Source organism: Oncorhynchus masou, chromosome 28 (genome assembly GCF_036934945.1).
Source record: "Oncorhynchus masou masou isolate Uvic2021 chromosome 28, UVic_Omas_1.1, whole genome shotgun sequence".
Classification (NCBI taxonomy): Eukaryota; Metazoa; Chordata; class Actinopteri; order Salmoniformes; family Salmonidae; genus Oncorhynchus; species Oncorhynchus masou.
In genome coordinates this window covers 69,755,259-69,767,929 of record NC_088239.1, presented here as the reverse complement: position 1 = coordinate 69,767,929, position 12,671 = coordinate 69,755,259, and the positions used below count along the sequence as shown (strand labels likewise).

Here is a 12,671-nt window from a genome sequence, read left to right as displayed (position 1 = left end):
TGTAGTAGTGCTAGGACTACAGGGCTGAAATAGTATTATAGTAGTACTACATACTCAGTAATACTACTCTATACAGTACTTACCGACTCCAGCTGTTTCCACAAGCTCTCAATCTGTTGCTGCGCCTTACGTCCATCATGGAAGTGCTGATCGAGAAAGAGAAAAAAGTTAGCACAACGTTTGCTCATAAATCATATCTACAAGAGCAGTGGGCGGGTTGGGGGGGTAAAGAAATATAGTAATAAAAAAATTGAAGGAGAGAAATTATGAGTTTTCTTTTGATTAAAGAGATGGAAGGCAGACGAGATGACGGGTGACTGATGTTTCTGTCGGATGTATGATTTATGCTGTGACACACCAGGAGATTATGGATTAAAAGCAGCTACCCTGTGAGATGCAGGTTAGCCTCACCATGTCCCAGACCTAGGGCTAATACAGAAGACCAGGCTTCCCTAACTGGCGGAATTTTCATTGTTGTACATAAAAGACCTTAAAAACACCAGGACAATCAGCTCCAAGTGATTTAGATTTTGGACATCTGTTCCCAAGTATTCCCACGCATAATAGAGACGGAATCTTATACAAATGTAAACATGGTTTGAAATGATTGTTTATGTCAAATATTATATCTGTTTGGGCTTCTTGCGGTCAATTTGCAGTCTCCAAATTATTTTGTATTATTTTCAGGCCCATGACCATCCGCTCAAGAAAGAAATTGGCCAGCGGCTGAATCTAGTTGATGATCCCTGCAGTAGACGTTTGTACTTAATCCCAGTAGATGGCACAGATTTGATTACAGTGACAGACCAATTGGCACAAAGCACTAGATCACAGGTGCACAGCTACAGCCTGCGCCTTCAAAATGACCTATCCATTCATCATCAAAAGGATTGTCCCAAAACAGATGGAGATTACTACTTTCTGCACCTTTCTGAACCTACAGATGGATATTACATTACTGCCCCTTATTAGATTGAAAAGATGATGGCGTTTCAGTCACAATGACCTTCTTCATTGGTGTAGAGGAGCGTTACATGTCTGCGTGAAAGCGATGCATTATGTCCATGAGCAGAACAGAAGCTGGTAGATTGGTTAGAGTGTCCGGACACTAGTGACATATGACAGGAAGGTGAGAGAAGCTGCCGATGGCTACCCTGCCTGGGGACAGGACACCCATCTTAATTTCCCCCAAATGTTACACGTGTGTACTGAGGCATGACCAACATATACAGTGGCAAGAAAAAGTATGTGAACCCTTTTGAAATACCTGGATTTCTGCATAAATTGGTCATACAATTTGATCTGATCTTCATCTAGGTCACAACAATAGACAAAACACAATATGTTTAAACTAATAACACACAAACAATTCTACGTTTTCATGTACATTTACATTTAAGTCATTTAGCAGACGCTCTTATCCAGAGCGACTTACAAATTGGTGAATTCACCTTCTGACATCCAGTGGAACAGCCACTTTACAATAGTGCATCTAAATCATTAGGGGGGGGTGGTGAGAAGGATTACTTATCCTATCCTAGGTATTCCTTGAAGAGGTGGGGTTTCAGGTGTCTCCGGAAGGTGGTGATTGACTCCGCTGTCCTGGCGTCGTGAGGGAGTTTGTTCCACCATTGGGGGCCAGAGCAGCGAACAGTTTTGACTGGGCTGAGCGGGAACTGTACTTCCTCAATGGTAGGGAGGCGAGCAGGCCAGAGGTGGATGAACGCAGTGCCCTTGCTTGGGTGTAGGGCCTGATCAGAGCCTGGAGGTACTGCGGTGCCGTTCCCCTCACAGCTCCGTAGGCAAGCACCATGGTCTTGTAGCGGATGCGAGCTTCAACTGGAAGCCAGTGGAGAGAGCGGAGGAGCGGGGTGACGTGAGAGAACTTGGGAAGGTTGAACACCAGACGGGCTGCGGCGTTCTGGATGAGTTGTAGGGGTTTAATGGCACAGGCAGGGAGCCCAGCCAACAGCGAGTTGCAGTAATCCAGACGGGAGATGACAAGTGCCTGGATTAGGACCTGCGCCGCTTCCTGTGTGAGGCAGGGTCGTACTCTGCGGATGTTGTAGAGCATGAACCTACAGGAACGGGCCACCGCCATGATGTTGGTTGAGAACGACAGGGTGTTGTCCAGGATCACGCCAAGGTTCTTAGCGCTCTGGGAGGAGGACACAATGGAGTTGTCAACCGTGATGGCGAGATCATGGAACGGGCAGTCCTTTCCCTGTGAGGAAGAGCAGCTCCGTCTTGCCGAGGTTCAGCTTGAGGTGGTGATCCGTCATCCACACTGATATGTCTGCCAGACATGCAGAGATGCGATTCGCCACCTGGTCATCAGAAGGGGGAAAGGAGAAGATTAATTGTGTGTCGTCTGCATAGCAATGATAGGAGAGACCATGTGAGGTTATGACAGAGCCAAGTGACTTGGTGTATAGCGAGAATAGGAGAGGGCCTAGAACAGAGCCCTGGGGGACACCAGTGGTGAGAGCGCGTGGCGAGGAGACAGATTCTCACCACGCCACCTGGTAGGAGCGACCTGTCAGGTAGGACGCAATCCAAGCGTGGGCCGCGCCGGAGATGCCCAACTCGGAGAGGGTGAGAGGAGGATCTGATGGTTCACAGTATCGAAGGCAGCCGATAGGTCTAGAAGGATGAGAGCAGAGGAGAGAGAGTTAGCTTTAGCAGTGCGGAGCGCCTCCGTGATGCAGAGAAGAGCAGTCTCAGTTGAATGACTAGTCTTGAAACCTGACTGATTTGGATCAAGAAGGTCATTCTGAGAGAGATAGCGGGAGAGCTGGCCAAGGACGGCACGTTCAAGAGTTTTGGAGAGAAAAGAAAGAAGGGATACTGGTCTGTAGTTGTTGACATCGGAGGGATCGAGTGTAGGTTTTTTCAGAAGGGGTGCAACTCTCGCTCTCTTGAAGACGGAAGGGATGTAGCCAGCGGTCAGGGATGAGTTGATGAGCGAGGTGAGGTAAGGGAGAAGGTCCCCGGAAATGGTCTGGAGAAGAGAGGAGGGGTTAGGGTCGAGCGGGCAGGTTGTTGGGCGGCCGGCCGTCACAAGAAGCGAGATTTCATCTGGAGAGAGAGGGGAGAAAGAGGTCAGAGCACAGGGTAGGGCAGTGTGAGCAGAACCAGCGGTGTCGTTTGACTTAGCAAACGAGGATCGGATGTCGTCGACCTTCTTTTCAAAATGGTTGACGAAGTCATCTGCAGAGAGGGAGGAGGGGGGGGAGGGGGAGGAGGATTCAGGAGGGAGGAGAAGGTGGCAAAGAGCTTCCTAGGGTTAGAGGCAGATGCTTGGAATTTAGAGTGGTAGAAAGTGGCTTTAGCAGCAGAGACAGAGGAGGAAAATGTAGAGAGGAGGGAGTGAAAGGATGCCAGGTCCGCAGGGAGGCGAGTTTTCCTCCATTTCCGCTCGGCTGCCCGGAGCTCTGTTCTGTGAGCTCGCAATGAGTCATCGAGCCACGGAGCGGGAGGGGAGGACCGAGCCGGCCCGGAGGATAGGGGACATAGAGAGTCAAAGGATGCAGAAAGGGAAGAGAGGAGGGTTGAGGAGGCAGAATCAGGAGAAAGGTTGGAGAAGGTATGAGCAGAGGGAAGAGATGATAGGATGGAAGAGGAAAGAGTAGCGGGGGAGAGAGAGCGAAGGTTGGGACGGCGCGATACCATCCGAGTAGGGGCAGTGTGGGAAGTGTTGGATGAGAGCGAGAGGGAAAAGGATACAAGGTAGTGGTCGGAGACTTGGAGGGGAGTTGCAGTGAGGTTAGTGGAAGAACAGCATCTAGTAAAGATGAGGTCGAGCGTATTGCCTGCCTTGTGAGTAGGGGGAAGGTGAGAGGATGAGGTCAAAAGAGGAGAGGAGTGGAAAGAAGGAGGCAGAGAGGAATGAGTCAAAGGTAGACGTGGGGAGGTTAAAGTCGCCCAGGACTGTGAGAGGTGAGCCGTCCTCAGGAAAGGAGCTTATCAAGGCATCAAGCTCATTGATGAACTCTCCGAGGGAACCTGGAGGGCGATAAATGATAAGGATGTTAAGCTTGAAAGGGCTGGTAACTGTGACAGCATGGAATTCAAAGGAGGCGATAGATAGATGGGTAAGGGGAGAGAGAGAATGACCACTTGGGAGAGATGAGGATCCCGGTGCCACCACCCCGCTGACCAGAAGCTCTCGGGGTGTGCGAGAACACGTGGGCGGACGAAGAGAGAGCGGTAGGAGTAGCAGTGTTATCTGTGGTGATACATGTTTCCGTCAGTGCCAGGAAGTCGAGGGACTGGAGGGAGGCATAGGCTGAGATGAACTCTGCCTTGTTGGCCGCAGATCGGCAGTTCCAGAGGCTACCGGAGACCAGGAACTCCACGTGGGTCGTGCGCGCTGGGACCACCAGATTAGGGTGGCCGCGGCCACGCGGTGTGGAGCGTTTGTATGGTCTGTGCAGAGAGGAGAGAACAGGGATAGATAGAACATGTCATGTCTCTATTGAACACACTATGTAAACATTCACAGTGCAGGGTGGTCAAATTATGTGAACCCTTGGATTTAATAACTGGTTGACCCTTCTTTGGCAGCAATAACCTCAACCAAACGTTTTCTGTAGTTGCGGATCAGACCTGCACAACTGTCAGGAGGAATTTTTGACCATTCCTCTTTACAAAACTGTTCAGTTCAGCAATATTCTTGGGATGTCTTTTGTGAACCACTCTCTTGAGGTCATGCCACAGCATCACAATCGGATTGAGGTCAGGACTCTGACTTGGCCACTTCAGAAGGCGTATTTTCTTCTGTTGGAGCCATTCTGTTGTTGATTTACTTCTGTGTTTTGGGTCGTTGTCCTGTTGCATCACCCAACTTCTGTTGAGCTTCAATTGGCGGACAGATAGCCTAACATTCTCCTGCAAAATGTCTTGATTAACTTGGAAATTCATTTTTCCGTCGATGACAGCAAGCTGTCCAAGTCCTGAGGCAGCAAAGCAGCCCCAAACCATGATGCTCCCTCCACCATATTTTATATTTTATGAAGGGTTTATGATGTTGGTGTGCTGTGCCTTTTTTTCTCCACACATAGTGTTGTGTGTTCCTTCCAAACAACTCAACTGTAGTTTCATCCACAGAATATTTTGCCAGGTGCAAAATATTCTGGAACATCCAGGTGCAGTTTTGAAAACTTCAGACGGCAATGTTTTTTTGGACAGCAGTCGCTTCTTCCCTGGTGTCCACCCATGAACACCACTCGTTTAGTGTTTTCTGTATCGTAGACTGGTCCACAGAGATGTTAGCATGTTCCAGAGATTTCAATAAATCTTTAGCTGACACTAGGATTCTTCTTAACCTCATTGAGCATTCTGCGCTGTGCTCTTGCAGTCATCTTTGCAGGACGGCCACTCCTAGGGAGAGTAGCAACAGTGCTGAACTTTCTCCATTTATAGACAATTTGTTTTACCGTGGACTGATAAACACCAAGGCTTTTAGAGATAATTTTGTAACCCTTTCCAGCTTTATGCAAGTTAACATTTATTAAGCTTAGGTCTTCTGAGAACTCTTTTGTTCGAGACATGGTTCACATCAGGCAATGCTTCATGTGAATAGCAAACTCACATTTTGTGAGTGTTTTTTATAGAGCAAGGCAGCTCTCACTCCAATCTCGTCTCATTGACTGGACTGCAGGTTAGCTGACTCCTCACTCCAATTAGCTTTTGGAGAAGTCATTATCCTAGGGGTTCACATCATTTTTACAACCTATATGGTGAATGTTTAAATGATCTATTCAATATAGACAAGAAACATACAATAATTTGTGTGTCATTAGTTTAAGCACACTGTTTGTCTATTGTTGTGACTTAGATGAAGATCAGAGAGAGAGCGAGCGAGAGAAATAAGTGACTGAAAAGATCTAGAGCTACCAGACAGACACAGATAGTGACTGAAAGAATCTAGAGATACCAGACAGACACAGATAGTGACTGAACGACAGAGAGATTCTAAGATGGCTGCCAGTACCAGCCTTGCCAAGTGTGGCATATTGCACAGGGAGGACATGGCACCTGTTGGTCTGGGCATGCTCAGTAAACACGCTGGGTGTTTTTCTAACAGGCCGCACTTGGCCTTCCCCCCTCCAGGGAATTAATGAGAGAAGGAATGAGAGCCCAACTCGGCCAAAAGGCAGAACACTTTTCTCTGCAGTCTTCTCTGGATTGTCTCTGAACATTTCAAAAGATACATAAACGGACAGAACATGGTGTGTTATAAAGGCCTAATAATGAATGTATCACTCCAATTATAAAACAGTGTAGAACATTTCATTGAAGCAGTTGATATCAATGAAACAAATGAAAGAGAGCTATGCCCAGCAAGCACCAGGCTATGCTGGTCTCAACCTCAGTAGCTGTGTGGAATATCGATGTCTTCCCCAGGCGTTCAATAAAAGACACAGACTATTATAGAGAATGAAAAGCCCAGCGCTTGTATTTCAGTGGCGTATCAATGCTTCTAATCTAAATGGCCAGTCAGTAACTCTTGTATTCTGTACACACACGCCGGCCGGCACACACGCACGTGCACACACACACAAAAGAGAAGAAAGACAAGGAGTTAATTTCTACCCAATTTATTATTTAGAGCACATAACTGTAAATGTCTAGGCCAACTCAGATCTCAGGACCAGAAGGGGTGCATGTTTTGGTTTTTGCCCTAACACTACACAACTGATTCAAATGATCAAACCTTGATTAGTTGATTATTTGAATCAGCTGTGTAGTACTAGGGCAAAAAACTAAATGTGCACCCCTTGGGGTCCCAAGGACTGAGTTTGGGAAACCCTGGTCAAGTTAATATGACTGAACTGGGTTTAGACAGAACCTTGGAAATGTCACTGCTCACGTCCTTGTCTTACTGGGGAAACCACAACTAGCTTTGGGGAAGCTGAGTCAAATGGGGAAGTTCTCAAACTGTTTTAGGGGAATTCCTTCAGCTCTTAAAGGGAATGGCCCACCCTGGAGCCGGTCACAACTTGTAGACTTGTTTACATGCTGCTGCGAGGTTTGTTGCTAACGTTTCTTTCCAACCTGCCAACTTTACAGTTTTTACTTTTTAATTACCGTTTTATATTTTTCCCCTCTATCAACTTTTTTCATTCAACTTTTTCACTCCGGACGCTTTATCTGGGCATGGTTCAACAGGACCTCCACCAGCCAAAGCTAAGTAGTAACATTAACATTATGCCTTTTAATTGCAGTCGCTGTACTCATAATATACAGGAGAACGATCGCCTTACAGCGAGGATAGCTGTGCTGCAAGCCCAGCTTCAGACGCAATCATTATGCAAGGGTAATTTAAGTGTAGGAAAGCATGAAACAGCATCTGTGCCACCAATAAGTACAGATAGTAGTATAAATCCCCTCACACAGTCCCTGCAGCCAGACAATTTTGCCATGGCTTCTGGAAGGAAATGCTGTAGGAATGCTCAACCGGTGTCACTCATTCAGCCGACAGAAACTTTCAACCGGATCTCCCCATTAAGCAACGAGTGAGAATCCAAGTCTTCTCTGGTCTCTCCTTCACCCGTAAAAGGGGTCTGAGACACCGAAGCCTCCCACCATTAGCTCTGACAAATTGAACACCCTAGTCATTGGCGACTCCATTACCTGTAGTATTAGACTTAAAAATAATCATCAAGCGAGCATACATTGTTTACCAGGAGGCAGGGCTACCGACGTTAAGGCTAATCTGAAGATGGTGCTGGCTAAGGCTAAAACTGGCGAGTGTAGAGAGTATAGGGATATTGTCATCCACATCGGCACCAACGATGTCAGAATGAAACAATCAGAGGTCACCAAGCGCAACATAGGTTCAGCGAGTAAATCAGCTAGAAAGATGTGTCGGCATCGAATAATTGTCTCTGGCCCCCTCCCGGTTAGGGGGAGTGATGAGCTTGACAGCAGAGTCTCACAACTCAATCGCTGGTTGAAAACTGTTTTCTGCCCCTCCCAAAAGATAGAATTTGTAAATAATTGTCCCTCTTTCTGGAACTCACCCACAAACAGGACCAAACCTGGCCTGCTGAGGAGTGACGGACTCCATCCTAGCTGGAGGGGTGCTCTCATGTTATCTACCAACATAGACAGGGCTCTAACTCCTCTAGCTCCACAATGAGATAAGGTGCAGACCAGGCAGCAGGCTGTTAGCCAGCCTGCCAGCTTAGTGGAGTCTGCCACTAGCACAGTCAGTGTAGTCAGCTCAGCTATCCCCATTGAGAGTGAGTCTGTGCCTCGATCTAGGTTGGGCAAAACTAAACATGGCGGTGTTCGCCTTAGCAGTTCGCCTTAGCAATCTCACTGGAATAAAGACCTCCATTCCTGTCATTATTGAAAGAGATTGTGATTTCTCACATCTGAAAATAGGGCAACTTAATGTCAGATCCCTCACTTCCAATGAAGTTATAGTCAATGAACTAATCACTGATCATAATCTTGATGTGATTGGCCTGACTGAATCGTGGCTTAAGCCTGATGAATTGACTGTGTTAAATCCTCCTGGTTACGCTAGTGACCATATCCCCAGCGCATCCCACAAAGGCGGAGGTGTTGCTAATATTTACGAAAGCAAATTTCATTTTACAAAAAAAGAAGACTGCGTTTTCATTTTTTGAGCTTCTAGTCATGCAGCCTATTCAATCACTTTTTATAGCTACTGTTTACAGGCCTCCTGGGCCATATACACCATTCCTCACTGAGTTCCCTGTAGTCCGATCGGACCTTGTAGTCATGGCAGATAATATTCACATTTTTGGTGACTTTAATATTGACATGGAAAAGTCCCCGACGCACTCCAAAAGGCTTTCGGAGCCATCATCCACTCAGTGGGTTTTGTTCAATATGTCTCCGGACCTACTCACTGCCAGTCATACTCTGGACCTAGTTTTGTCCTGTGGAATAAATATTATGGATCTTAATGTTTTTCCGCATAACCCTGAACTATCGTACCACCATTTTATTACATTTGCAATCGCAACAAATAATCTGCTCAGACCCAAACCAAGGATCATCAAAAGCTGTGCTATAAATTCTCGGACAACCCAAAGATTCCTAGATGCCCTTCCATACTCCCTCTACCTACCCAAGAACGGCAGAGTACAAAAAAAATTGGTTAACCACCTAACTGAGGAACTAAATGTAACCTTGCGTAATACTCTAGATACAGTCGCACCCATAAAAACAAAAAAATATTTGTCATAAGAAACTAGCACCCTGATATACAGAAAATACCAGAGCCCTGGAGACAGGGCTTTCTCCTATAGAGCTCAATTTTTATGGAATGGTCTGCCTACCCATGTGAGAGACGCAGAATCGGTCTCGACCTTTAAGTCTTTACTGAAGACTCATCTCTTCAGTAGGTCCTATGACTGAGTGTAGTCTGGCCCAGGGGTGTGAAGGTGAACGGAAAAGCACTGGAGCAACGAACCGCCCTTGCTGTCTCTGCCTGGCCGGTTCCCCTCTCTCCACTGGGATTCTCTTTCTCTAACCCGATTACGGGGGCCGAGTCACTGGCGTACTGGTGCTCTTCCATGCCGTCCCTAGGAGGGGTGCGTCACTTGAGTGGGTTGAGTCAGTGACATGATATCTCCCTCCCTCTCCCTCCCTCGGACTCCCTCCCTCGGACTCCCTCCCTCGGACTCCCTCTCTCGGACTCCCTCTCTCGGACTCCCTCTCTCGGACTCCCTCTACCACACCTGCTGTCTCTAACTCTGAATGATCGGCAATGATGTAAAAAGGGCTTTATAAATACATTTGATTGATTGATTGATTGATGTGAGCCACTAGAAATGCATTGGAGAGTCCAGTGACGTAGTCAAGTGTCTCAGCTCTACAACTGAAACATACTAAAGGGTGAGCGCCAAAGAGAACTCCCCTTTAAAAGATCACAGGTTTGTAAGCCGATCATAACTGACAGTAAAGAAGAATGTTTACCTCTCCAGGTCACCGCACAGAGAGAGGCAGGCGGCAAGTCATTTCACAAGACACAGAGAAGACCGGAACAAGTGACATCATTGTTACTGTCAAACTCTCTCTGTCAAGCAAATATTTTCTTCTCCATGACAACATTTCAGAGGGAAGTTTGCAAGAGCAGAGGCAACTGAGACAGTGTGTTAGGGGGAAGACGTCCATAAAAGAAACAAATCACATTGTTCCAAATGCACTATATAGAGAATAGGGTTCCATTTGGGACGCAGACACTGAGACACAAACATTGCTCCCCAAACAAGCTGCTATAAAGAATATCCAATGTTCCAGTATAGAAGACAGGGCTGTGGTGGAATATGTAAGCATACAGTACTGTAGGAGTTTTCTAAGTGTATGATTTGAACTCAGGCAGCTTTACAAGGCATGGGCACCATATGATGCTATTCACTCTAGAACAAAGCCCAGTGGTTTTGATTCAGACCCAACTGCAGTAGAAATATACAGTATCTGTCAAAGGTTTGGACACACCTACAGTACTCATTCAAGGGTTTTTCTTTAATTTTACTATTTTATACATTGCAAAATAATAGTGAAGACATCAAAACTATGAAATAACACATATGGAATGATGTAGTAACCAAAAAAGTGTTACATTTAAATATATTTTATATTTAAAATTCTTCAAAGTTGCTACCCTTTGCCTTGATGACAGCGTTGCACACTCTTGGCATTCTCTCTACAAGCTTCATGAGGTAGTTACCTGGAATTAATCTCAATTAACAGGTGTTTAAAAGTAATTTATGGAATTTCTTTCCTTCTTAATACGTTTCAGCCAATCAGTTGTGTTGTGACAAGGCAAACGTGGTATACAGAAGAAAGCCCTATTAGGTAAAAGACCAAGTCCATATTATTGCAAGAACAGCTTAAATAAGCAAAGAGAAACGACAGTCCATCATTACTTTAAGACATGAAAGTTAGTCAATCAGGAAAATTTCAAGAACTTTGAAAGTTTCTTCAAGGGCAGTCGCAAAAATCATCAAGCGCTATGATGAAACTGTCTCTTACGAGGACCGCCACAGGAAAGGAAGTCCCAGAGTTACCTCTGCTGCAGGGGATAAGTTCATTAGACTTAACAGCCTCAGAAATTGCAGCCCAAATAAATGCTTCACACAGTTCAAGTAACAGACATCTCAACATCAACTGTTCAGAGAAGACAGGAATCAGGCCTTCATGGTTGAATTGCTGCAAAGAAACCACTACTAAATGACACCAATAATAAGAAGAGACTTGCTTGGGCCAAGAAACACGAGAAATTGACATTAGACTGGTGGAAATCTGTCCTTTGGTCTGATGAGTCCAAATTTGAGATTTCTGGTTCCAACCGCCATGTCTTTGTGAGAAACAGTAGGTGAACGGATGATCTCCGCATGTGTGGTTTCCACTGTGAAGCATGGAGGAGGAGGTGTGATGGTGCTTTGCTGGTGACACTGTCTGTGATTTATTTACAATTCAAGGCACACTTTACCAGCATGGCTACCACAGCATTCTGCAGCGATACGCCATTCCATCTGGTTTGCACTTCTTGGGACTATAATTAGTTTTTCAACAGGACAATGACCCAACATTGATCACACACTTCCGGCGCCGACAGAGATGGTCGCCTCGCTTCGCGTTCCTAGGAAACTATGCAGTTTTTCGTTTTTTTTTACGTGTTATTTCTTACATTAGTACCCCAGGTCATCTTAGGTTTCATTACATACAGTCGAGAAGAACTACTGTATATAAGATCAGCGTCAACTCACCATCAGTACGACCAAGAATATGTTTTTCGCGACGCGGATCCTGTGTTCTGCCTTACTAACAGGACAACGGAATGGATCGCATGCAGCGACCCAAAAAAACGACTCAGAAAAAGAGGGAAACGAGGCGGTCTTCTGGTCAGACTACGGAGACGGGCACATCGTGCCCCACTTCCTAGCATTCTTCTTGCCAATGTCCAGTCTCTTGACAACAAGGTTGATGAAATCCGAGCAAGGGTAGCATTCCAGAGGGACATCAGAGACTGTAACGTTCTGTGCTTCACGGAAACATGGCTCACTGGAAAGACGCTATCCGAAGCGGTGCAGCCAACGGGTGTCTCCACGCATCGCGCCGACAGAAACAAACACCTTTCTGGTAAGAAGAGGGGTGGGGGCGTATGCCTTATGGCTAACGAGGCATGGTGCGATGAAAGAAACATACAGGAACTCAAAACCTTCTGTTCACCTGATTTAGAATTCCTCACAATCAAATGTAGACCGCATTATCTACCAAGAGAATTCTCTTCGATTATAATCACAGCCGTATATATCGCCCCCCAAGCAGACACATCGATGGCTCTGAACGAACTTTATTTAACTCTTTGCAAACTGGAAACCATTTATCCGGAGGCTGCATTCATTGTTGCTGGGGATTTTAACAAGGCTAATCTGAAAACAAGACTCCATAAATTTGATCAGCATATCGATTGCGCAACCAGGGGTGGAAAAACCTTGGATCACTGTTACTCTAACTTCCGCGACGCATATAAGGCCCTGCCCCGCCCTGCCCCGCCTCGGAAAAGCTGACCACGACTCCATTTTGCTGATAACAGCCTACAGACAAAAACTAAAACAAGAAGCTCCCACGCTGAGGTCTGTCCAACGCTGGTCCGACCAAGCTGACTCCACACTCCAAGA

General features: G+C 46.2%; 1 protein-coding gene across 18 annotated transcripts in view; it reads right to left on the bottom strand.

Annotated features, from left to right (window-relative positions):
* Positions 1 to 12,671, bottom strand: part of LOC135518164 (formin-binding protein 1-like) — a 125,592-nt gene that overhangs the window by 43,477 nt on the left and 69,444 nt on the right. For all 18 annotated transcript variants that reach the window (XM_064943094.1, XM_064943090.1, XM_064943095.1 and 15 more), the window contains exon 5: positions 84 to 146. In XM_064943094.1, coding sequence (XP_064799166.1) covers positions 84 to 146 — 63 coding nt within the window. The remainder of the gene's footprint in view (positions 1 to 83; positions 147 to 12,671) is intronic.